Here is a 27,141-nt window from a genome sequence, read left to right on the forward strand (position 1 = left end):
CCCTTACTACTGCGACTCCAGAGGGAAGGATGCTTTTAGCTTTTTCTATAGCCACTGAAGTTCAGGGCCCAATCATCCTGCAGAGCACCCAAAATATCATCCACAAAGAGTGGTGACACACAGAGAAGGTGGCAGTCCAAAGGCGTTGGCCAAAGAAATACCCCTTGAGGGGCTCGATTCAGAATTCACAGACTTCTGATAGTTGGCTATCTGTTTTCTCGTGCTACCTCCAGGTCATCAATTTCTTCATTTCAGTCCAAAGAAAGTCCATACTGCCTCATCCTGTGGATTAAGTGCATGTATTCATGCCACCTACTGGTCTCAGTCCATCTGGAAGGATTTTTAGGCTCTTCGGAGGGCTCTGGAGGAGAACTTGGATTATACAGCACTGGCAGACATACTTGAGAGGTTGGCCGGGAGATCGATAAGAGGAAGCCCCTGCTTCATAGACCTAGCTGCCAGTCACCCCACCTCCTTCAACCCGCCAGACATGAATATTCTGGATCTGTTCTTGACTGTGTGTGTCCAGAACTATCAGGGGGGGGGTTGACTTCGACATTTCACCCAGACCTTGGTTGGAGTGGTTTAAGATGCCTGGTTGTGCATGCTAGCACATGCTGGGCTGTCCCTATAGTTCACCTTACTAGCTCCAGGTTCCAGCACAGATTATCTCTTGGCCCAGAGTCCCGGAGCAAGACGGTCTACTGGGGAGCTCCAAAAGAGTAATCAGGAGTTGCCAGCAACAAAATGATGCATGGGATGTGTTCTCCATGGTCCTAGCAGTCAGGAGAGTCCCCGCCTGTTACCCATCTGCTGAAGCTGAACCACTAGATCATCAGGACGAGGTTGAGGATGGATACTACTCAGTCTCTCATCCCCATCACAACCCGGGGGCTTTTCCATTGTTCTGGTAGAGGACGATCTCCATATTTCCATTAGGGAGAGAGATCAGTGATTGCCAAGATTCGCTTCAGAGGCACTGCACTTATTGTTCCAGCTATCGTTCAGTCTTTCTTCTGCTCTGGAATAAAGGCCTTCTTCATTCTTATGGGATTCCGGGTTACCTGGACCACTAAGTGATCCTTGCATCCCTCAAGGAGAGCACACTGCAGCACATGACCTCTGTCTGCCAGACTCTCATAGGGGCGGATGCAAGCTAAAACTGCATAAGAGTGATCTAGTACAGTGGTCTCAACGGGTATTCATAGGGGCACACATTGAGGCTTAGCTGGTCCAGGCGTCTCTTGCCCTCCATAGAGCAGACAGGTTGCAGCTCTGGTTGAGGTCACTCCTTTCCAAGTCTTCAGCATCTGCATGGGCCTGGCTTTAGAGCCAGGGGGAGATGGTTGAACAGTCTTTGGGGCCCTGTGGGCCACAGTACACCGCAATACATTGGTGTCGCACATTTTTGATGTTCTGAGGTGCATCTTCCCAGATGTTTTCTGCAAGAAACCTGAAGGTGTCTCCCTGACGAATCCCCAGCGATCTGTCATCCCGGTGGCCAGGAAACGGTCATCGCTATTGGAGCCAGTTTCTGTGGGTGGACAAGTGAGGGAGGATCACCTGGATGGGGGATCCTCGGGGAGTGGAAGTGGGACACGGACGGGTGAGACACAGTATTCCCCCTTCTTATGCATTTTCCCCATCCTACCCCGTAGGATACTACAACATTCTAGCCCCCCACCTGCCTTCTCCGATACAAACATTTCCGCAGACCATGAAAGACGACAAACACCACAGCCGTTTACCTGACATGTCCCAACACTAGGGTCAGGCAAAGTCAGGCAATTGACTAGAATCAGACACACCTGACAGCCCTTTCCCTTCCCCACAGGGATAAAAGTTGGAGCACCAGAGCACAATACGAGCAAGGCACACAGCACGACGAGAGAGCTAACTCAACGTAGCAGTTCAAGAGGATGAAAACCGAACCGAGTGGGTGACAAGGAGAGAAGCGACCTTGCCCTTTCCGAGCCAGGCCCGTGAAACCTCCACAGAAGTAATTGTAAGGCCGCAAATAATAGCCAGCATGTGTTGCAGCAGATGTCAACGGTACACGAGGCCCTCCTCTCCTGATAACCAAGCCGAGGGGGTACCATGTAATAATGTCCCCGGAAAAATGTCTCCTGACAAAAAAGTTGCTGTTTTCGGCAGAGACATTATTACATTGAACATGCGAAGGAACCCCTGCAATACCCGATTTTATTTTTTGTTACACGGGGAGCAGGGGACATACCCGCAAATCGTCCCCATACATAATGTCTTCATATATAATGTTGTCAATGGCTTTGCCCGGCAACATTATGTATCAGGACATTATGGGCCTGATCACGACTTTGGCGGTAACGCCGGCGGTATTACCGCCGGCGGTATTAGCCCTACTGCCGAACTCCCCGGCACTAATAGCGCCAGATCACGAGTTCCGCAGTAATGTAATTCCCCATTGAGCCCATTCGTGAATGCCCCATTCCCCATTGGGCTCAATGGGGAAAATGTGCACTCTTACCGCCGGCAGATTTCCCGCCAGGGGTAATATCGCAAATTTTCAGCGGATTTCCCCCCAGCTAAGCGCTGGGGCGAAATCCGCCGTAGTCCGGATTTGGCGGACCCTTAAATCCGGCAGTATTAGCGCTACCGCCGGATTTAAGGGTTACCACCAAAGTCGTGATCAGGCCCTATGTATGGGGACATTATTACATGAGACCCCAGAGGGGAGACGCTTGCCAACAGGGTTCCGGCCTGGACTCCAGAGACAAAAAAAGCCAAGCGCTCCATCACAGCAGGTGAGTCGAGTGGAGAGGCGATAAGAAACCGAAATGTGTTTGAACAAAAGTAGCAAAACGGTTAATTGAAGAAAGTACAAAGAACTGTCTGTTTGATAATAGAGGAGAAAACCAGCAACAGAGGAGTCAGACACCATGTGGGTGTTCACTTAAGAAACTCTGGGCGATTACCCTGTGGTTGAAACTACCATTACCAGAAGGCCTTGAGAACGGCACAAGAAGGTGTTCAAAGTGGTCATACAGGGGTCTAGTAAAATCCTTCGTACCGTCGAAAGTCTTTGACCAACAAATGAAGGTAAAGCTAAGGGAAGCGAATCCTGCATCATAAGTAATGTTTAAGGAACTGTGTGAATTGTAAAAAGTTGGCAAGAGTGAACCCAATGGAGGGATGCCGATGAGCAGGGGGCAAAGTCTGAAGTCCCAATATATAGTGTTTTGACAACAGTAAACCCGGCAGAGGGTAGACCATAGTGAACTGTTTAAAAAGACAGTAAGATTTGTGAATGGCACAGAAGAACCAACGTTTAAGTAGAAAGGCACTTTTGTTTATTATTACCTCAGATCCTCTGAGGCAAGAGACTTTTTGTAGAAAAGAGTCTTAACCACCGAAGGCGCTGATAGTTGACAGCGGAACTGTTAGCTTGTGCTGGGAAAGCTGGAGCATGTGCTGTGCTCTAGAGTCCTACATTGTCCCGTGCTCAAACCGTGGCAAAGGTAGACCCCGACAACCGCATACTGACTTATTATTTGTGAACACTTCTTCTTTCCTGTGAACCCTATCCCACACTCTTTGTATTTAGAGTAAAGACTGGCAATAGGTTTTTCTTAGCATAGGCCTTTTATTTGACAAGACGCCACTAGGACTGCTTTATTATTATTTGATGGTTCTTAGATTTAGGTTCAGATTAGGCGTTTTTCCAACCCGCATATACAGTTTAATAAACACCCTTAAACTGTGATCACTTGTGTCTGCCACCATGAGTTCCTTACATTTCCCAGTCTATTCCTCGAAGTCATGCCGTCAGATGAGATCTCCTATGGTGGCCATCAACCTCCAACCACCTGAGGGATGCACGCTTCTTCACCCTGTTCCTCAGATCTTCGCTATCGAAGCCATTTTAAAGGGTTGGGGAGCTACCTTGGAACTGGATTCAGCCCAAGGTCCTTGGTATCTAGTAGAATTCAAGGCTTCTTTGTTCTGGAGAGAGCTATCTGCGGTTCACCTGAACCTTCTACACTTTCGTTGTCGCCTCACTATTTGAGAGGTAATGGTCAAGTCAGACAAGATGGTGGCTAAGTACTATCTTTATCATCAAGGACAATATATGATATGTTAGCCTTGGTACCCTCCAGTATCCTGCCCTGGGCAGAGGAGCATCATTTGTCCCAGGAAGCTTTTAATCTCTTTCAGGAATTGACTATGGGAGGACCGATGCCCTCGGCTATATCTTTCCAACCCTGTGTGTAGCTGCCTTTGACTCAGAATGCCTTAGGTTTGTTTGTGTACGAGGTTCCGACATCCCATCTTGGATCAGTTTGCCTCTTGCCAGTCCATCCATCTTCTGGACTGCTCATCCTGGACTTGGGTGGTGACTACCTGCACTCTCAACTTGCCTCAGAGCCTTCTCTACACCATTGCTCTCTTTCTCCTGATATTCAATTTACTAATTCTGGTCAGGAAATAGGGAGCATCTGTCATTCTGGTGGTCCTTGCGGGCCCAGGAGGGAGCTGTTCCCGCTGCTCCAGTAGATAGTATGAGGGGGCAGAAATGATTGACGGACACAAAGTGGTAGTATTTTCAACATCAGATATCTTTATTGAAAGGAAAGGTTTGGATGAAGGCCTATATGTCCCTATTCTAAAGAGAGTTTCCCTACCTAGGAAACTAAAGATCAGTCTGTGTCTTGTTGTCAAAATTGTATACACTGTCTTTGTATCCAAAACATGAATCTGACCCTGACACTAAATTGAACAACTAAGAGTGTAAGGAAAATGTCTCCGATATAAGTTTGGTGAAAAGTGTTCAAAAAGAAAATAAAGTCAACACAATAATCCTTGGATCCAGAGGGGTTGCCTTCCTCTGGATGTTTCAGGTAGGATGGCAAAACACTGTCTCTTTCAAAGAACAAGTAACTTTCTTACCTGGTAACGTTCTTTCGATGGGATGTTCCGACGACGTATTGCATATCTATGACAGTTAATCACCACAGCTGTGCTGCTTCGGAAAATTTTCAGCATCTGCGTCCTGCGTTGATACGCCCCTTCGAGGACCTGCTTCGACGGCTGACGTCACCCGATGTTATATGTAGGACGCACAACGCCCGTAGCCTCAGTTGTAGTTTTTTCCCAGAACGTGTGGCACCAATCTTCTGCCAGTATTACTACAGAAAGCCTTGCGGAAACTAAAGCTGCAATCGAATAATAAATGCTGTAGAGGGGCAGGCTGGGAGGGTTCGATGTGGAATACGTTGTCGGAACATCCCATCGAAAGAACGTTACCAGGTAAGAAAGTAACTTGTTCTTCGAGGGGATTGGTTCCTCCTACGTATTCCACATGTAAGACAGACTCCCAAAGCAATACCAACGTATGGAGGTGGGAAAAGAAATTCAAATTTTAGAATGCCCAATCAAATTGCAGAAGAGAAGACTGCCTTACCAAAGGCCAAATCCTGCCCATGGATAGAATCCAGGGATTAGTGTTTGACAAAAGTATGGACAGAGGCCCATGTGGCTGCTTCACAAATGTTACGAATGGGAACACCCCTCTGCAGAGCAGTAAAGGCAGCCACAACCCTAGTAGAATGGGCCCATAAACCTACCAGAGGGTCCTTACCTGCCAAACGGTAAAATTCAGAGATTGTCAAGATAATCCATCTAGACAACGTTTGATTAGTAACAGCTTGTCCCAAACGCCTTTCAGCGTAACCTACAAAGAGCTGATCGTCCACTCTGACCCGGGACATGCGTGAGATATAGAAACTTAAAGCTCTCCTAGGATCCAACCTATGGAGCCTCTCCTCTTCCTTACCAGGATGCGGAGGAGGATAGAATGCCAGAGGAATGACCTTCTGACTCAAATGAAATTCCGACACAACCTTCGGAAGAAAAGAAGGACGAACCCTAAGGACAACCCTGTCCTTATGGAACACCGTGAAGGGTGGCTTGGCGGATAGTGCCTGCAACTCACTCACTCTGCGAGCGGAAGTAACCGCAACTAAAAATACAGTTTTAAAGGTCAACAGTCTCAAAGGACAAGAATGTAAAGGCTCAAACGGAGCTCCCATTAGGAATTTTAGGACCAGGTTCAGATCCCAACCGGGCACCTGGAAAGGTGACGGTGGGAAAACACATTAGTGAGCCCTTTCAAAAACTGAGAAATCAAAGGAATCTTAAAATAAGAAGACTCCTCAGACGAGCGCTTAAATATGGACAGCGCCGCCAGGTAACCTTTAATGGTACCCACTTGCTGGCCCCTGTGGGCTAATGAAAGCAAAAAGACAGAACCACAGGAATGGCACATGAAAAAGCAGCCACATTCTTAACCTTGCACCAGTCACAGAACTTCTCCAACGGCAAAGGGACTTTGTTGCGGGCCTTCTGGCCGAAAGCAACACCTCCATCACGTCTTCAGGGAGGTCCCAATCTTTATACCTCAACCTTTCAGAAGCCAAGCATGAAGGTTGAGGGACTTGACCTCTGGAATTGAGAACCTGACCCCCCTCCCGTGAGAACAGATTGTCTCGGTAGGGAAGACGGTGTGGAGGGCAGATGGACATGTTGAAAAGGTCTGGGTACCAAGTTCTCCTGGTTCTCCTGGCCCATGCAGGAGCAATGTGTAACGCTTACCTGATTCTCGCAGAGGCGCCGGTCTTGACTGGGCGACTACCGTATCTTCAAAGGTGATGTGTAGCACCCGGTTGGCTCTTTGGGCTGGACCTCTGTGCACTGTATGCCTGACTTCAAGAGTAAGATGTCTGCAGACAGAAAATATGGGATTAATGAACTGGGATTATTGGGGTGTCCCTATCTCTTCCCTTTTTTGCTCTCCTGTAGACCCCCAAAGGTTAACGCTCTCACCTTAGGTAAGTGAATGCCGAGCTCTCCATCTGCCTCGGGGCAGGGTGCTGTAACCAGTTTCTTCACTGGATCGGTAGCGCAGGCCTCTTGACTTCAGAGGACTGCTGTCCGTCGTTTACTGCACGAACGGTAAGTTTCGAGTAATTCTATTGTCTTTAAAGTCTTTAGCAATGATGTCTCTTGTTTTGCAGGTTCCGGCGATGGCGGATGACGGGCTGAAGTGAGTTGAAGATGGAGTCCGTATGATGAATAGAAGCGCTTGGAAGCACGTAAGTAAGCGCTTGTTGCCTGCTTCACGATGCGCTCTAACTTTCTTTTATTTTGCAGGTACGAGTTCGGAGCGGCTGCAGGGTGCCGGAATACCCACTGGCGTTGATGTGGAAAGGAGTAATGGCACGTGAGTATCAAAGTTCCCCAATGTCTTTAAACGCACCTTGTTTTGTCTTTCAGATGCAGGATGCAGCGCCGAAGGCCTCCGGAGCGTGCGAAGAGTAGGTAAGCTTTTGTCTTTCAGATGCCGGAATGCAGTGTGAAGACCTCCGGAGCGCACAAAGAGTAGGTAAGCCTTTGTCTTTCAGATGCCGGAATGCTAACCTGTTCTTTCTTGTCTTTATAGGTGTTGCTGAAGACTGGATTCAGGATGGTAAGCCTTTTTCCTTAGGCCCAGGATCCGATGCAGAAGACACGATGAGCGTTCTGCTGCAGAGGATGCAGAATAACGCAAAGCAAGATTCATCCACCGGGTGTGGTTTAAATAGCCTCCTGTAGTGCTTAGGTGTCTCCTTCCACAGCCACGCCTAGGTAAGAAAAGAGTTCCTGCTTTCCAGAAGAGTTCCAGTGTTCTGAATCTAGGGAGTGGCTCCTGCCCCACCCAACAGGAAAAGTAGTTCCAAACAGAAGAGGATCAGAGGCTCAGCTGGCAGGCAAGTAAGCAGCATGGTCTGCTGCTGGTAAGTCCACCCAAGCTTCATGAACCCCGCGCTTCCAGCGCTGGGACTGGGCACATTTATGAGCCTGGTGCCACTGGCGCCAGGACTGGGTCCAAAAGGTCCCAATTGGGACTGGTTGGCCCTCGGAACCTGGGTTATGGATCTGCTTCCAAGGGAGTTGGGAAAACCCTGACCTTTTGGAAGCAGAGATCATGACACAATGAGGATCATTCAGGAACCGAACCTCCGTAACTTCCGCAGCACTTGCGGAATGACGGGGACTGGAGGAAACACGTACAGCAGTGGGAAGCACCACTCGACTACGAACGCGTCCCCTTCCTCTTGGAGGAAATTCCTGCAAGCAGAATCTTTTGCACTTCCGGTTGACACTGGTGGCGAAGAGATCCACTTGTGGGGTTCCCCAAAGGGCAAAGATCTCCAGGAGAATCTCCTGAGCCAGCTCCCACTCATGAGGGACTGTGCTCTGCCTGCTCAGAGCATCCGCCGCCACATTTTCATCTCCGGCTAGATGAACTGCCGAGATCGAAATTTCCTGCTGGATGGCCCAGAACCAGAGCTGCATCGCCTCTCTGCACAGAGGGAGAGACCCTGCCCCCCCCTTTATGTTGAGGTAGTGCATGGCCACTGTATTGTTCGTCAGAATCAGGACATTCTTTCCCTGCACAGCCGGCAGAAAAGCCTTCAGGGCTAGCCTGGCGGCCCTCAGCTCCAACAGAGTGATATGGAGTCTGGACTCCGACGGAGACCAACGACCGCTGACTGTCAACTCGTTGGCATGCGCTCCCCATCCCGTGAGGGATGCGTCCGTCACGATCATCACCTGCAGCCAGGGTAGCCAAAATGGAGCCCCTTTCATCAGATTGCCTTCGAGGGCCCACCACAGAAGATCCTGGGCGACTGAGGGCAGCACCTGAACTGGATCCGACATCCTGCCGGAGGCCTGCGACCACTGCATCTTGAGAGCCCACTGCAAAGATCTCATCCGCAGTCTGGCCTCTGGCACCAGAAGAATGCAGGATGCCATGAGGCCAAGCAACCTCAAGAACTCGAACGCCGGGAGACTCTGGGCATGTTGAAACTTGTCCACCATCTGCAGAATGTGATGAGCCTTCACCTGGGGAGGCGAACACTGCCCCAGAGATGTGTCGAGCACTGCTCCGATGTACTGGAGCCGCTGGGTAGGTGTCAAGTGGGACTTCTTTAAGTTGAGAGAGAAGCCCAGCTTGTGAAGGGAGTGGCAGGTACTAACAGATGATCCAGGACTTGCCCGTGAGAGCATGCCCTGATCAACCAATCGTCCAGTTAGGGGTAGACGTGAATCCCCTCTTTCCTGAGATACACCGCCACCACAAGCATGAGCTTGGTGAAGACCCTCAGGGCAGAGGTCAATCCGAACATTAGGACCCGAAACTGAAAATGCGAGTCGCCAACCGCGAACCTGAGGTACTTGTGCTTGGGATGAATCGGTGCATGAAAGTAAGTGTCCTTGAGGTCGAGAGACACCAACCAGTCCTGAAGTTGAAGGGCCTGGAGGACTTGAGAAAGAGTAACCATCTTGAACTTGTCCTTCCAGAGGAGCTTGTTCAAACCACGCAAGTCCATGATGGGTCTCAATCCCCCGTCTTTTTTCGGGATCAAAAAATATGGGGAATACCATCCCTTGTTCCTCTCCGCTACAGGCACCAGTTCTATGGCGCCTTTCTCCAGCAGGGATTTGATTTCCTGCGCAAGGAGCAGATCCAGACTCTTCAAAGAGAAATTTCCTGGTGGATTGTCGTGAGGCCTCTGCCGGAAAGGAAGACAGTAGCCGTGGGCTATGATCTCCAGAACCCACACATCTGAAGTAATGGCACGCCATTCTACAAGATGCTGCGCCAGCCTTCCCCCAACCGGCGAACCATGGGACATGGCCTCATGACTGAGCTGAAGCGGCTGCAACAGTGCCTGAGGGCGAAGAGGCAACTGCTCGAGCGGCTTTGGCACCTCGAGTACCTTGTTTTCCACCTATGATACTTCTACGTTGGCCCCTTTGACTGGCCGCTCCCCTCGATCTACCAAAAGACAAGTAGTATCGAAAGGAACCTCCCCTCCATTGCTGTCCCCCAGGACGAAAAGGCAGAGGTTGTCGGACTGCAGCGCTCAACGACTTTGCTGCAGCTTTGGAGGTCTGCAACCTCTCAAGGCTCTCGTCAGCCTTGCTGCCAAAAAGATGTACATCATCAAAGGGCATGTTGAGAAGCCGGGCTTGTACGTCAGGAGCAAACCCCAACTTCCGCAACCACGCAAATCTGCACATCACGGTGCTCGCCGCCATGGACCGGCTGACACATTCTGCCATGTCAAGACCCGACTGAACGGATTCACACATGGCATACTTGCCATCCTGAACGAGGGCAAGAAAACCATCCCGTTCCTCCCCTTCGGGAATATGTTCAGCTGCCAAAGAGACACAATTCCAGAGTGTGAGTGAAAAGTGCTAAGGCACACACAGAGTTGGCTGCCTGTAAAGCCATACCCCCTGAAGAAAACACTTTCTTCGCCCAGCCATCAAAATGTTTATCGTCCCTATCAGGAGGGATGGTAGGGTACGATGCCTGCTTTGCCGGGGCCATAGCCACCTGCACCACCAAACTCTCCGGAGTGGGGTGCGTCGTCAAGTAGCAGGGGTCGCTACTGGCTGGATGGTATTTTTTCAGCAACGACTTGCTCACTGCCAGGAGACTCTCCGGAGCAGTCCAAGCCGCTGCCACCCTTCTCTCTGAAGCCATATGAAATGGCAGTACTGGGTCAGTGGGTGGACCTTGGTTAAGGATATCTGTCAGGTCATCCTGCAGAAAATCCACTGGTGGCGCAGACCACCCCAAGTACTCCATTACCCTCGACATGAGATGCCGGTATGAAGACTCGGCGTGCATGCCAGGCTCAGGCCTACTGAACTCAACCTCCGGAGAGGTGTCCAGACCACTGGCATCGTGCAAAGCCTGACGCAGGTCTTCCAACTGGCTATGACCAGACAAGAGTTCGTCAGGAACCTCATAAAGAACCAAACCTTCATCAGACCCTTCATCCATCTCAGAGATGTAATCCAGAGGCTGGAATAAATCTCTGGATGAAGGCACAGAAAAAGGTTCAAATACAGGCCCCACTGACTTCTTCAGGGCCTTCCTCTGAGTTTCCACCGATGCACGGGGTACCTCGGTAAAGCCTCCACAAAAGGCGTTGAGGGCTTCGATGGAATCTGTGTCGACGTCGAGCGTGGCGCCGATGGCTTCGACCCAGGCCTCGAGGGCGGTGCCCCGAGCGTGTCCTTCGACGGCCTCTGCGCTGATGGCGTTGATGACTTCCTCGGAGGCGGAGCCTCGAGAGAGTCCCTCGATGGACATGGTACCGATGGCGTCAACGTCTTCTTAGAAGACCACACAGGCTCCAACGGTCTCGATGGCGTCGAGGACCGGGACCTGGAAAGGGCATGTCTAGAGCGATCGACCTTGTCCAATCGGGACCTCGACGATTCCTGTGATCGTGCCGACCACCGGAGCCCGAAGGCGTGCAAGCGGCGGCCCTAGCGCGTTCCTTGCTGGCTTCTTTCGAAGGTCGGGGAAGGAACAGACCCCTGTGATTCAAAAATCGCCATCATCTCCTTGCGAAATGCGTCCCATTCCGCCGGAGATGACTGCTTGTTGGGAAAAACTACCCGCCGTCTGGCGGAGTCCTCGGACGAGGGCGGGGAAGGCGACCAGTGACGGCGCTTCCACGAGTGCCTAGAAAAGGCAGAGGAATGGCGGGAACCACTCCGGGACCGAGACCCCCTGGACTTACACCGACGCTGAAAGTCGCACCTCGAATCGTCGGTCGAAAGCCCAGCGGATTTCGACTTTCGGGGTTTGGAAACCCTACCTACAGATAACTTCTTCTTCAGCTCCCACAAGGCCTTCGAAGTCAAAGACTGGCAATCGTCACAGTCAAGGTGGCGTGGTCCTCGGTGAGGCACCAGAGGCAGACGTTGTGCGGGTCCGTAAGCGACATCTTGGAACCGCAGTCCTGACACTTCTTGAAGCCCGACCGCGGGGTAGAAGAAGATGAAGACATGATTTTTCAAAAAAACCAAGAACGAAGAACCGATTCAAACAGGAGAAGAACCGAGGCGCGCTGAGATTCTGAAGCGAACACGTTCGTGGAAAAAACGGAACTGAGGCTACGGGCGTTGTGCGTCCTACATATAACATCGGGTGACGTCAGCTGTCGAAGGAGGTCCTCGAAGGGGTGTATCAACGTCATCGACGCAGGACGCAGACGCTGAAAATGTTCCGAAGCAGCACAGCTGTGGTGATTACCTGTCATAGATGTGCAATACGTCGGAGGAACCAATCCCATCGAATAATAGCTTCTTAAGGAGTGCAAAAGTATTTCTTTCAAATAATTTCAAACAATTGCTCCTTAAGGATAGCAAAATTGTCTTTTTCAAATAACCAATTCTCAAGGATGCTAAAAGTGTCTCGTTTAAGCAGTGAATTCCTAAGAATACCAAACATTTCTCTTTCAAGCAACCACTCCTTAAGGATAGCAAAAATGTCTTTTCCCAAACAATAGTTTAAGGATGTTGAAAGTCGTTTCTTAAGATAATGAAAGTGTCTCTTTTAAAACAATCACTTCTTACAGAGAATCCCCTGGTATACTCCCCTACTAGGAAGCCTTTAGCAAGTTAATCAGATTCCCTGGTATACTCTCCTGCCATGAATTCCTTTCTGGGGTCTGCATATCCCCCCTGGTATACTCTCCTGCCAGGCATCTTCTCCCCAAAATGCTTACTGCCTTTTGTCCTTCTTTGACCAGGGCTTCTCGTTAATGTTCTCACTGTCTTTCAATATACCACTGTTGTATTCCTTCACTGTATGTTCTTGGCTTAAGGTATTACTAGTCCCAACTTTTCCCACATTGACATTTCATATATGAAGACTTGTTCATGTTTAACATTTTCACTTTTTCAATAGTATCTGCTTTTGGCAACACTTGTTCCAACTTTTCCCATATTGATATCGTGTATATGGAGATTTCTTCAAGTTTTGTTTTTTAATTCCTTTATTAACATTCATTGCTTTTTGGCAATACTTTGTCCAATCTTCCCCATATTGACATCTCACACCCCTTCGAAAGTGTTCCAAAGTGGTAACCCGGGGCACTAATGGTGTCAAGCCCCCATTCCAAGGGTATTTTGGAACCGGGGGTCGATAACTTGGGCTGACGGACCGTTAACCACCATTCCAGCCCTTGAAACGGGGCCGTAACAGGACATTTATCTTTACATTCTATTCTATTCTGATCCGTAAAGTTGTACCAGAGATTAGAAGGCACTATGACCCGAAGATTTCTAAGTGCTCTGAAAACCAGTTATGATTGAGAAAGAATGTATCGAAAAAGAGAGGACACGCTGCACAAGGAATCAAAAAGAAAAGTCTTTACAAGTTTGGCAGTAAATCGGTGGTAATTCTGCCAACTTACCAGCAAAACTGTTTACCGTTACCACCACTTGGTCCCGTGGAGTTACCACAGGATTATAAGTGGTGGTAGGGCGGTGTAATTAACCATTTTTGGGGTGCATAGGACTCCATATGGATTTTTGGCAGATTTATCGCCGGCGGCATTACTGCGTGGTAAACCTACTGATTTCTGGACGTAAAGTGGATGATTTACCTGTAGCAACAAGCTAGAGGCGAATCCTCTAAAACTTGGCGGTTTTACCACACAGTCATACCACCAGCTGTAAATCCCCCAAAACCTATAATTTGGCAGTGTAGGTAAGAACGTGGCAAATCCGTTACAACCAAAAAAAGTGCTGGTAACAGATATAACGCCAAGAGCGGAAAGTCAAGGCGTGGAGGAAGCGTTGTGGCAGAGAGCCCGAGAGCACGTGTATTCCACTTAGATTGAGGGCGGCAAGGATGCAAGCAGCTTAACGGGTGTGCTCAGCAGCCGAAGCAAAACAGGAAGTGAAACTAACATTTGTTTTGGAGGAATTACGGACTTGTCAGAAACAATAGAAACAAGGCGGTGTGCGGCACAGTGTGTCTAGTGAGGACTGAGGACAGACCTCTGTGCATTTCGTTCCGGATTCCAGCGATCCCTGTGACAGTCTGTTTACCATTTCCACAAAGACTCTTCAAAATCACTGCGGTGTGCGGCACAGTGTGTCTAGTGTCCAGTGGCCTAAGGCCGAAGAGCGAAAAAACGGAGACAGACAAACGGAGCCAAACGGAGCCTGAAGCAAAGAGCGGTGAGCAGCAACCAAAGCTTTTCCCTCCCCCTTTCCCCCTCCCTCCTTCCCTCCTCTCGCCTCTCCTCCCTTTCTCGCTCCTTCTCTTTTTATCCCCCTATCTCTTTCCCGTTTCCCTCTGCCCCCTTCCCTTTTCCCCCTTTCTTTCTTTCTCCTTCTTTTTCCCTACTTCTAGTCCCTTCCTGCACCCTTTCTCTGCTGTCTCTCCCGCCACTCCGCTCCGGGGACACCTGTGAAACAAGACACTAAGGCACTGGAAATATCCCGATCCTACGCAAGTCTCGCTTAAAGACTTTCCGCCTTACTTGAGCGTCCACAACCCCCGTTCGCGTTTCATTTCGGCTATCCAAAAATATCAAAAAAGGAATGGCGCCGCTCTCACCGACAGAAGTGGAGGCCGGGAGGTGGATGCGCAGCGACAAAACACAGTTAGATCATGGCCACAGGGTGGCCAGTGCTACGCTAGAACACAACAGCAGCATGCCAAATGCCTCGCAAGAGGGGCTAGAGGGGCAGTCTTCAGATGCTTTTCCACTGACCTCAGGAGTAAAAAACACAAGCATCATGACCCCAGCGAATCCTACAGCCACTGTAAGGGGGCTGAAAACTGGAGACCAAATAGATCTAAACGTGCCACCCGAGACCTCCCTGCAAAAAGCGACCGTAAATAAACAGAAAGGCTATCTAAACCTGGAAAGAACAAAAGGCCCTGCCCCTGCCCCTTCCACGGATTCCACACAAACGCCCCGCCAGCGTACCGCCTCGGTGAATGACACCAGGCCTGAAGCTGTTGGAGGACGGCCTCGGCTGGGGTCTGCATGGCTAGGGTCTCTTCAGGTGGAAGGAGACATGGGGCAACCCACGCACCAACGGCATCTTACACCAATGCCGAGTGAAGACATGAGGAAAGGCTCGGTAGGCACAGGTGAAAAAGATGCCCTAGTCCAGAGCGGAGAGGGGGGAGGCCTGGCAATGGCCATTGTACATAACAGTGTCAGAAAAAGGGCCCCAATCGCGGCGGCCAAAGACAGAAACATGCTGGACAAAGACAGAAAAAAGCAGACCATTTCGCCGTCGGAAAGGCCTCCCTCCCCGAAGACACTCGAAAACGAAGAACGAGAGGAGCCAGGGCCGGGGGACGACGCAGATGACTCCGTCTTCATAGAGTCAATGTCGGATGGCGGAAACATATCCAGCCAAGACCCATCAGCAGATGAAATAAAAGCCCAAAGAATTCAACTAGAAAAAGTACAACAAGAAAAAGAAGATCTCTTACAAGAGTCAAGGGCCAGAAATCCAGAGAACAAAGGGCCCAGGGATCAAATTGTAAATTGTGAGATGACGGTGTCATCTGATCAGTCTACATCACAGGACGAACAACATAAACAACTTAGAGATACAACTATAAGGAAAAAAATCTTTAAAAAAACCAAGAAGGCTGGAGGCAAAGCCAGGGCAGGGAATGATATGCCACCTAAAAAGAAAGGCCGGAAAGCAGGCCCTCAAGCGGGTGAAGTTTCGAAAAGACAAGATATAGTGTTACTCTCAGCTTCCTTGAGGGATTACTTTATAAAACAAACAAAGCAAAAACAAGCCACAGACCAAGAATTGTCAGACGCTGAAATTCTGGCGGCTATCCGAGAGCCTCCCTCACCGTGTAAAGCCCAGAAAATTGATCAGCCACAGGAAAAATCATTACCAAGAGTCAAATGGCACGCTCGTACTTCACCAAACAGAACGCATAATATTGAAGTCGTGAAAGGAAAGCCCCCGGCAGAAATGAGTGCGAAGGACCTTATGACATCAGAGAAAAATGCAGAACAATTAAACATCCTAAGGACAAATGCCGAATGCATTAGTGAGCCAAGTGGGGAGACACCTCACTCAGGAGATTCAAAACAAAAAGACAATACTCAAATAATAAAAACGGTAACAGACCATCAAACGTCAGACCCATCAAATGTAGTCAGTGAAGGCCCACACAGCTTATTGAGCAAAAAAGACACTTTAGACCAACCCGAATGCCAAGCACCCGCAGCCATGGCAAATCAAGAGACTCAGACAAGACTAAAACCAAGCGAAAGACAGTCCTACGTCGAAGATCAAGCGGCGCGGACGAGATCGCATAGCCAGGCACATAGTAACACATCATGGGCGGAATCTTCAACCAGCTTACAAGGCGTGATTGCAGGAGGGGACAAAAGATTCTCTGAAAAATTCAATCAGCTCCATAACGAAAAAGAACTCTACACACCAACCAGAAACAGGAGGCCAAGTGACATCCTGGCAGGGTTTGAGAAAGAAACACCCTCAGAAAAGAAAAAAAAGGCTGACTTACTATCAATCATGTCAGCCTTTTCAATAGCGCTCAACCCCTTCAGCAAACTGTATGAGGCGATTCATGAGGCCCTAAAGGACAACACGTCCATGATCACCTCACTTAAGGATAAATTGACCTTTATAGAAGGATACCTAACAGCAGTAGAAAGGAACTCAAACACCATACAAAAGAGCCTCGAAACCAAACTAACGAATTTCGAAAACAAGCTGCTCAATATGGATCGACAAACCAGGCAGACACTAGCAATGACCTCTCAAAGTACTCAAACGGAAGAGATGGCCAGAGTCACAGAAGTGGCTCCGATTTTCACGAAAGCCCGTGTCAAATTACCAAGAGATGTGCCGGATCAGAGTCGAGCCTTACAGACAAAAAACATGAGGAAACAGGCAATGGAGAGCCCCCTCCTGTGTGTTCCTCCAAAGAGTCTCCCAGACACTCGAGTGACAGCATCCCTCACCTCCGCGGTGGACCCCCCCGTCGACAGATCCGACAGAGCCATTCCCAGCAAAGAAAAGCGCCAGGCGACCACAGTGGGAAATCACTCACAGCAAGATCGCCCCGAAACCGCGCAAAGGTCCCCCACGCTGATCCACGCCCTCGATTCATCTAACTCTTCTGACGACTCGGCCTGCGCTGAAGAGGAAATCTCAAGCCCGCAGCAACCAAGAATAACTACCCCGCCGGCTTGCGTTAGGACGCGATCTGGAGCAAGGAGGGTTACACATGTGGAGGCTCCAAGCGACCAGGGTAGATCTCGCTCGAGCACCCCCACCACTGGCTTGGAGGTTATCCAAACCTTAAAGAAAATGGAAGAGAAGCCAGTCCCTAAAAAAGAGACAGACCGTCGCGATGAACGGATCCCTAATCGCGAGCATAGAAAATATAGGATTAATTCCTATAAAAAAGACCACGGTCGATCAAAACCGGCCGAAAAAAAACTCCTAAAACTCGAAGGGACATCGCTATTTAAATTAGAGCAATCTTCATCTAAAGATAGATACATGGTCCTAAATAGAAGGACAGTCTTAAAAATCACAGCAAAAATTGACAAATTGCGGCATCTATCCACAAGGGACCTGGTTCTGGTGGAACCCTACCACAAAGACCATAAAGCTAAAGCATATCTACACATAAGGTCGAAAGCCCTGCATGAATGGCCCCTTGAAATAGCAAAAGAGCTACAGTGTTTAGGCCTAAAATTAGAAAAACTAAAGGAAAATGAAGATACGACAGGCTCTCAAAGATACGCCCCCTCGAAATTTGCTAATAGAAAGGAGGAGTTGGACGCTGGCCAAGTCAGAGAAGAAAGCGGGAATGGGGAAGACTACCCCCGGAAACGGGACAGAAATCATCACATACCACTTACTACGCCAAGGCGACGAGTGGAAAGCTCGCGTAACGCCTATATAAAGAGGGACCAGGCGACAGAGATCAAACCAGCTCAATCCCCTTCCACGTCAACCAAACCTTGGAAATGGATTGCAGACACGTTTGGCCGTAAGAAGAAGGCCTAGCAATCAATCCATGACGCCGTCAATAACAAGATCCAGGTAATGATCCCAGACCAATTTAAGGAAAAGACCTCACTTCAGATGGCGTCGTGGAATACAAGAGGATTCAGCCACCTAACTAAGCCCAGCGATGTAAAATTGAACCGCTTCGACCTAATTTGCCTGCAAGAAACATGGCTAACAGAGAAACCTACTCTCGAGGGCTACAGTATCGAAGTTTCGCCAGCTCAGAGACCCGCATCAGGAAGACCCTCTGGAGGGTTGTTAACAGCAATCCGGTTAGGCTCAGGAATCTCACCTAAGATCAAAATCTGTGAAAAATATGGTATGCTGGCAACCCTAACAAAGTGGAATCCCCAGGCTCAAGGGAAAAATGTCCAGATGAGCCCTGATCTGGTCATAATAAACCTTTATTGGAATCCCGAGAAAACAGCTACGAAAACATTCTGTGAGCAAGTTGCAACAACAATAGACGAAATTAGAGTAAACTTCGATACCCCCAACATAATCCTTTGTGGGGATCTCAATGCAAAATGTGGAACCCAATCGATAGGCAACACGATGGCAGTAGCATTGAGGAAAAGGGACAAAAGAGGTCAAGCATGGATGGACTTGATGAAATCGAGACAATTTCACAACGTCGCCTCTCTCCAAGAACTCGAAGTGCAGATACCAACCTGGGAGAGAGCGCCGGCAGCGGCAAATCTCGACTACATCTTTGTTACAGAAGGTTTGATTCCATACTTTGTGGAATTCCAAGTGGAAAGAACCAGAGAAAGTGACCACAACCTTCTATTTCTGTCGTGGAGGGGGGAAACCAAAGAGCGATCATTTTATCCCTTTGTAATTGGTGTCAACACGCAACAAAATCGAATTCGGCTGACCTCCGGCAACATAAACATATTGGAGAACAAGCTTCGCAAAAACCACATGGAGATAAACAGCGCTAGGGAAGCGTCTCAACCTGAATATGTCTCTTTACTGATACCCCACAAAGTAAGCTTTGGGGGAAAGAATGGAACTCAACCCATACACAAACACACGTTTAATGCAACATTGGTCGAAAAACGTAAAGACCTTACAAAATTGAAAAGAGCGGCAAAAAAAAGCAACACCAAAGAAGCCTGGGCAAAACATCAAGAAGGGAAAGTAAAGTACAAAGCATGGCTTAAGCAAGAACGACAAAATCTCTATCAGAACGATGCAGAAGCAATGATGAAAGTCTGTGTGTCCAAGAACAATCGTGACTTCTGGTCACTACTCAAAACCGTTAATGGACAGAAACCAAATCAGATCTTGTGTGACGTCACAGAACAGCAGTGGATCACCCATTTCGCGAAATTATACGCACTTCCGACCTCTGGCACCCTCTGCTCTATGCAAAACCAACCCCCAAAGGAGGAAAACGGGGGCTGGGCGGATATCACCAGTCTAGACGAGATTCTAAAGGCAATCAGAAGCTTGAAACAATCCAGGGCCCCCGGCCCAGACGGTCTATCTAACATAAATCTGAAACAACACCCTGAAGCATGGGCGAGGGTGATTAAAGAACTGTTCGAACAGTGTGTACATCAAAAACAGATACCGACTAACTGGACAGAGGCTGTACTTGTTCCCATCTACAAAAAGGGACCAAGAAACATACCATCCAATTACAGGCCCATAGTCCTATTAGACATTATTGGAAAAATCTTTGCGTCACTGATACTCACCCTCTTTAAGAAATGGGCTAAGAACTCGCCGGCTACTGACACTTTTCAGACAGGCTTCCAAAAAGGAGCGGGAACAGGAATCAATCTTCTGATCCTTAATACAATCAAAGCAAAGGTGAAGGAAGGCGCCCCCAATGTCCATATGGCCATGATCGACCTATCTCAGGCATTTGACATGGTGGATCGTCAAAAACTTTGGTCGAAATTAACAAACTGGGAATGTCCAAAAGAGATCTTGGATCCTATCATGTCCCTCCACACGAAGACTTCTCTAAGAATTCGATTATGCCAACAAGGAACACTCTCAGACAAGATTGAAACCAAGAGAGGAGTGAAGCAAGGCTGCCCGTTGGCTCCAGCTCTATTCATAGCCTTCATTGGCGATTTCCAAACCACCGAGGAGCTCGTGCGAGCCTTCCCACCTAAGTTGGGAGAAGTCAAAATTTCAAGGCTATGGTACGCGGACGATCTAATTCTGTTGGACCAGACTGCCATAGGCCTCCAAAGACAGTTAGCTAATCTGTCAGTATACATGGAGAGCAATAATCTAAAGATAAACACTACAAAAACCAAAATTATGTCATTCTGCAAACATACAAGAGGAGTTCAGCAATCTCACTCCTGGTTTTTGGAGAAGTCAAAAATTGAGGCAGTAAAAGAATTTAAATATCTGGGTGTGCAGTTAGACAACTCCACTAAAGACACTGCCTTGCAGCACACACTATGGGAAAAAACTCGAAGACTCACAGCTCAAACCCGTGCTGTAGACAAGAAATTCGGAAAATTCTCCTGGATACCGGCAGTGCAGTACTACAAATCCAAAGTAGTCCCAGCTTTAACTTACGGCATGGCGTCAAATTTACACCTACCACCTGAAATTTGGGCGAAGTTGGAAGGTCACATATGGAGATCAGTGTTATCCTTACCAAATTCCGCCCCCATAGCTGCCATACGGAGAGACCTGGGCTTACCTTCTCTAGCCTCAGTGATATTACAAGGTGCCGTCCTACTGTACAGAAAAATTCTGTTACCCAGCTCGTTGCCGATATTTCGCATTATGGAAGCGGAAATTGTAAAAAAGTCTTGTAAACCCTTATGTGATTGGGAAAGAAAGATTCTTGAAAGCCTAGAAGAAGTGGCCTGTTCAACAAAAACGCTCCTGAGCAACCCGGGAAAAGTAAAGAAAAAACTGGAAAATCAAGACTGGATACGCACTACGGAAAAAATTCTTTGCTATAAATCATTAAAACATCTGCCACCTACTACAAATCGTCTAAAAGTCCCTCTGAACTATTGCGAGAAATTTCCAGAGAAGAACCTGAGAAAAATTTTCATGAGAGCCAGGCTGAACTTATTGAATACAAATGAAATTATGGCTATCAGAAGTCCAGGAACCAATGCGCATTGCCGGCTCTGCGCTGATCATGCCAAAATAGAAACAATCCGACACCTGCTCTTGTTTTGTCCAGCTTTAGCAGGAGAAAGAAAAACGTACTTAGCACCACTCACTTCAGATCTGACAATAATGGATGAAGAGACCTTGTGGTTCCGTCTGATCGCAGGAGATTCTCCAAGATGGGCTAGGTCGACAGCCAAATTCTTGGAGGGAGTGTTAAAGAAAATCAACCCTCCGACGACAGCGCCCTCTGATAGTAGTACAAGAGAAACCACAGCCAGAGCAAAGCCCGGTGTGGACTAGCATGACACATCGAGAGTGGTGTCCTAAGTACAAGTACAAAACTTAAAGCAAAACTCCAAGCATAGCGAAGCATCTTTTGTTAAAACCAATAGGTTAAAGCAATAAAGGAAAAAAAAAAAAAAAAAAAAAAAAAAAAGATATAACGCCACTTTTTTCTGCACCACCAAACTTCTAACGAGGGCCCTTACCTTTTTACTAATCAACATGCTCCACCGAGTTCCTCAGGGTTGTTTAACCTGACAGTTCCCAGCGTTTGAGCTTTTCGAGAGCCTTTTGGAGGGATGAGGGAAAAGGACGATTTTGCAGTCTGTCTACTAGGGAAGCTCACCTTGACCCCTTTCAGACCTCTCAGTACACTGTGCTCTTCCCTTGGTACTTCTCCTGGCCTTCTGGAGCCTTTTGCTGAGATCTCTATTAAGTGTCCAATGCTGTAGAGCAGTGGTATCCAAACGTGTCTATGTGGGCTCCCCTTTATTAAAAATATTGTTGCCGAGCGCACATAAAGGGCAGAAGTGATTATATGTTTAACCGTGACGGTGCTGAAGTTTTAAAGAGGCGTGTGCCCCCCATACATCCTCTGAGCCCCACGAGGGGGAAGAAGGAGGGGTCAGCCGTCAGCCACACAGTTTGAAGACCACTGTCCCCGGCTTTGTGCACATCCTTGCCTCATGGTCACAAAAGTTACCAGCAATTGTGAGCCTGGGAAAGAAGATCAGCTCCCATTTCAGCTCACCATGCCAAAAATACACTATACTAACAGCGAGTGTGCCGCAAGTTGCCATTGCGCAACCTGAAAACCTCAGGGACACCCCTTGAAACGCTACTGTGCACACACGTTTGACAGGTTACACGAGCAGTGCAATGCCATGACAGATTAGTGCAACACTCCCAGCAGTGCTACAGAGGGGGCCTGGTTGACAGCTCAGTGGCAGCTGCATTCACGGTCTGTTCTGCACTAAGACATTTGAAGGAGCCCACCAAGCGGGTAAGCCATCACTATGTGGCTCTGAGGGAGATTCTCTCTCAGGTGCATCTTCCTGAGCTTGAGCAAGGCGAGGCCCATTGCCTTGGTAGGTGATAAGGATGTGGCGCAGCTGGTGAGGGACCAGTTTTCAACCTTGAATAATGACAGCTGGGTAGTTGGAATTTAAAGGTCACATTGAGTATCTGCTGCCTTCCTTTCTGGACCCAGGTTTCAAAGCAAAAATGGTCCCATCATCTGAATGTCTCGAGGAGAAGGTCTCACAGCAAACATCACAAGAGGGAAACACTGCAAATGTGCAAAGATGCTTGAAAAATCCATTGGAGAAATAACGTGTGCAGCAGGAAGAACACCCACCAGCCCAAACGTTGCCAATACCAGGCACGCCACGTTGTTGTTGTATGTAGGTCCCAGGTCATCCCAAATTGCCAGGATTGTTGATGCGCCTCTGAACATTCAGAGCAGCCAGCCAAGATGCTGCCTGCACGTTCACCGTCGCCTCATTTCTTGTCATGGGCCATTTACAGAGACACTTGACCTCCCTGCCAGAAGCAGAGCGAACCTCACTTTCAGTTTACTAGTGTGGAGAAGGAATTGGCTCTTGGATTCTGCATGTTCCTATGACGACATGGAAAACTGCCAGATAATTCACGCCTGATAAAAGGAGACCCCCCCATTGTGCAGCACAGCGTAAACCCAGGATATAAACTGCACCTTGGAGATCTCTGATATTGTGGCAACAAGAGGGGCAGACCCCACATTAATACCGGGAATGAAATAATCCGAGATCGACACCACTTTTACAAACAGCATTCGACAAGGCGGTTATTCAGGGTGACTCTTCATAAGGGCAAATTGAAGCTAGATGCAGTATGTGAGCAGCAATGGTGAATAATAAGCTGGGAACACAGTGTGGCATCAAACATAAATTTACCCTGTAGTGAATGTTGTCCATTGAAGAACAAAAGGAATACTCACCAGTATCTGGACACAGTATCCTCCAGGCATCACCAAAGTCCAAATGTGGTTATTGCCTTAAGAACAATAGTAGGGGATTGCAATCTGTTTTAGACCGATTTAAAATCATATTAAAGTCACTTGCACAGATTGTACCCAAAATATATGATGTTTGTTGGTGAGCCTCATGTTTGTTGGTGAGCCTCACATAAAACTTCTTCATGATCGAGGTTGTGTCGTCTATGTGCTGACTAGAGCTATTCAATCCTTTGAATAGTGCCACAAACAACAAGGAGCCTCCCATTACCATCTATGTTCACAGCATCAGGGCTACAAGCTTGTGACCTATTCATAAGTCACTACATCCCTAGCACAGAAGGAGAATGATTAACACCAACAGTATTTCCACTAAAACGGGGGTCTGCAACACCAGGCTCTCCAGATGTTCTGGACTACAACTCCCATTGTCCCTCACCATAGACTACACTAGCTGGGGCTGATCAAAGCTGTATTCCAGAACATCTGGTGAGCCGCAGGTTGCAGATCTATGCGTAAGGACCTGGCAACAGAGTCATTAGTGAAGCCCACAAGGCACAATTTGGGCAATTTTCGCTCCCTGCATATGAAGGGAAGCCACTATGGTCTGGGCTTCTACATACTCATCCAATCCTTGTACATTCCATCTTTCAAGGATATTAGTGTTGGAAAACGTAAGGTAAAACTTCATCAAGAGGGATATCACTGCATATGTGAGCTGTGAAAGATATCAAATGTACAATCCCCAAACAACTCTCCCCAAAACAGACTGGCACCCTGCAAACGGCAGTGAGGTGCCCACATTTTAAAGAAAACATTACTCGCATTAGAAACTGAAATGGGTCACGGCCAAGGGGATACACTTGCAGCCTGTCCCATTAGAGCACCTCCTGGCAATCAAATCAGGACAGTAAAGCAACGAACAGTAATGTGACTACAATTACAATATGAAACCGACATCTTCCAATTAGCTTCAATAATTAGAATGCTGACAAGCACATGACAATATATTGCACACTTCACCTTGTGACACTAGAATATATTTAAGTGGTTAAATGAGACTACAACATAATAAATATGTATCAGGCTTCTCTATAGGACCATTGTCCGCAGTCCTTCCCCCTCCCTCCTGTAGACTCTGCTTCAATGGCAGAAAAAGGGCTGCAACTAGTCTTTAGGATTTTAAGGGTACGTGGATGTATCAGCTTCCTCCTTTCTCTGAATCTCTCTCTTCCTCCTCCTTCTAAGTGCTCCTCTTCATCTCCTTTCCTCCTCCTCTCTCTGATGTTCTCTCCTCCTCGTCCTCACCTGCTCCTCTCACTCATTCCACTATTTGTACCTCCTCCTTCTGGCTGCACCCATTCCCCCCTGTCACTGCATCTCTTCCTCCTTTCTCTGATGCTCTCTCTTCCTCCTCCTTCTAAGTGCTCCTCTTCATCTCCTTTCCTCCTCCTCTCTTTGATGTTCTCCTCTCCTCCTCACCTGCTCCACTATGTGCACCTCCTCTTCTTACTGCACCACTTCACTTCCATCGCCTCACCTCCTTCTCTTGCTCCGACGGTCTACCCTCCTGCTCTGCACCTCTGCTTCACCCTCTCCATAACTTTCCTCCTCGCAGCTGCACCATGCACCTGCACCACCCCTTATCCTCCCACCTCAAAATCCTGCCCTGCTACTCTCCTGCCATCTCTCTGCCCCCTTTAATCCACCTGCCTAACAACCTATGAATTGTTTAACGACTACAAGTTGGTTGCTACATGTGAACGGGCGTCGCAATTGGTTCTTGTTCTGACCCACTACACATCCTTAAAGTGTTATCAGTCTACAAGTGGAACCTGGAGCAGGTCCACTTGGCAAGATTATATTTTGCACTGGTGCCAAATTGGTTCCAGGTGGCTTGCAGCTGTGCTCGCCAGCACCCAGGGTTGTTCGGTTTGTTGCTCCATTCCAATTGGTTAACTGTGCTTAACTCAAGCGTGCTTATGGCTTCGCAAGCTCCATCTGATAGGGGTCGCAAGCAGGCACGCAAATGATCTGTGTACTTCACTCTTGAGTTGGATCTTCTCAAGTCTACAGTCTTCATTTTCGTGAACTCCCTGGGATGAGAGCCCATGTCTTAAGGGGAACAGTGAACCTTCCATAGCTTTTATAAAGCTATAAAGGTCTCTCTCTTTCATCAGTAATGGGTTTTGATGGGGCATTTAAAAGGACTGTTGGATTGGGGTTTTGTTATGCCAACTAGGGGTTAGCAAACTAAGTTTATACCTTCTTGCGTACAAGAGAGGGCTAGCAATGATTCTGGACGTTAGTTGGTATAGACCTGTAAACTTGTCTTGTGCTGATTTTACCCCGGGCTCCTGGGTTTTGGGACAGTCTCCTTTCGAGGAAGCCCGATCTGTATCTTCAGCCCTATCATTCTTAGACATCCAGGAAACATCAAGGTTCTGGAGGGTGTATCTAGAATAAAGGCTGGAGATGGACTGGAGAACTTGGGGGCTCCCCTTTGTACCTCCTCCAGGCACTGCATCATAGAGAGGGTTGTGGTCCACAACCCAAGGCCACCCAGTCCCATCACTCAGGAGCGACCATGGGAATTATCACACTGATCAGAGAGATCTCCTAAGCAGTGTCCATTTTTGTGAATGCCTTTCAAGCACCCCCTTTGATAGATATACATTCTCAATATTAAATAATATCAGGAAGCATATAGCAACAGTAGGAATTGTTTTTTTCACAAACATACTTCAAGGTATTTGATGTACAATGATGTCACAACTCTGTGCAGAAAGGCAAAAGGTCAACTGAGTATTCTTTGGCCAGTTTGCTTGATTAACATAAATGGTGGACTTCTATAGCACGTTTCTGAAGAGGATTACGGTCAATGTGACTTGTTCATGTATATGTCTAGATAGTCATATTAGGAAGAATGAGAATTTATTTTCAACTTACAGGTATTGGGGATTTGTATTAGCCAAGCAGATTACATCATTTTTCACTGGTTCAACAGCAGCTAGAATATCTTGTTCAATGGCCATTGGGAGTACAGCGTATCCACAGTAATCAATGTGCTCCCCTGGGGAAAAGAGACAGAAAAACATAAGTATGACCACTGCATGGTGTGCATAAACATCTGGACTTCTCAGATCAATAATACACAATGGAAAGAGCAAGGTTTTATACCACATATTATCAAGCAATACTTCAGCAACCATGAAAATGTACACCTGTGTTAATGTTAATGTTAAAGGACATTTGTACCACGCACTATCACCACCGGAGTGGTCCCCTGGCGGCTCTGAAAGAGGAGGGGAGGTTGAGTTAGTGGGAGGAAGCAGGAAAAATGCAAGGGAGCAGTGATGTGCTGTTGGCGGCCTCAGCCCGGCGGGTCTGTTGGCTGGGCCTGGGGTGTTTTTGCGGCCGGGAGTCGTCTTGTACTGTTGTGCACGACTATGTATGTTTTGTTTTGTTGTTGCAATGTAGTGAAGTTTGGGCGGTTTGTTGTGCTGTAGGTTTTGGTTGTATTTGGTTTGGAGTTTGAGAGGTGTAGGCAGAAAGGGAAAAGTCAGTAGGGTTGGTTAGTTTGTGTCTCTATCCTGAGTTGGGGCGCTCGGCTTGTGTGGTCTCCCCTGATGCGGTTCTGTCCTGATCTCGGTCCGACCGACATAAGGTTCCTTACTCCTCTGGCCCCCACCACTAACATGCTCTCTCATAGCTCCCCTTATCCTCCCTTCATACTCCGGTGGCCAGTGCACCTGCCAAGGTCAAGCTCTCAGGTAGTGTGGTGATTGCTAATATCTCAACAATTCCACTCCCCTGTGGTG

The 27,141-nt window shown here is 48.1% G+C and overlaps 1 protein-coding gene across 1 annotated transcript in view; it reads right to left on the reverse strand.

Moving 5' to 3' along the window:
* GALK2 (galactokinase 2) overlaps window positions 1-27,141 on the reverse strand; it is an 841,566-nt gene that overhangs the window by 543,327 nt on the left and 271,098 nt on the right. The window contains exon 3 of the mRNA XM_069624776.1: window positions 26,270-26,393. Coding sequence (XP_069480877.1) covers window positions 26,270-26,393 — 124 coding nt within the window. The remainder of the gene's footprint in view (window positions 1-26,269; window positions 26,394-27,141) is intronic.

This window comes from Ambystoma mexicanum, chromosome 11 (assembly GCF_040938575.1).
Source record: "Ambystoma mexicanum isolate Mex_15411 chromosome 11, UKY_AmexF1_1, whole genome shotgun sequence".
Lineage (NCBI taxonomy): Eukaryota > Metazoa > Chordata > Amphibia > Caudata > Ambystomatidae > Ambystoma > Ambystoma mexicanum.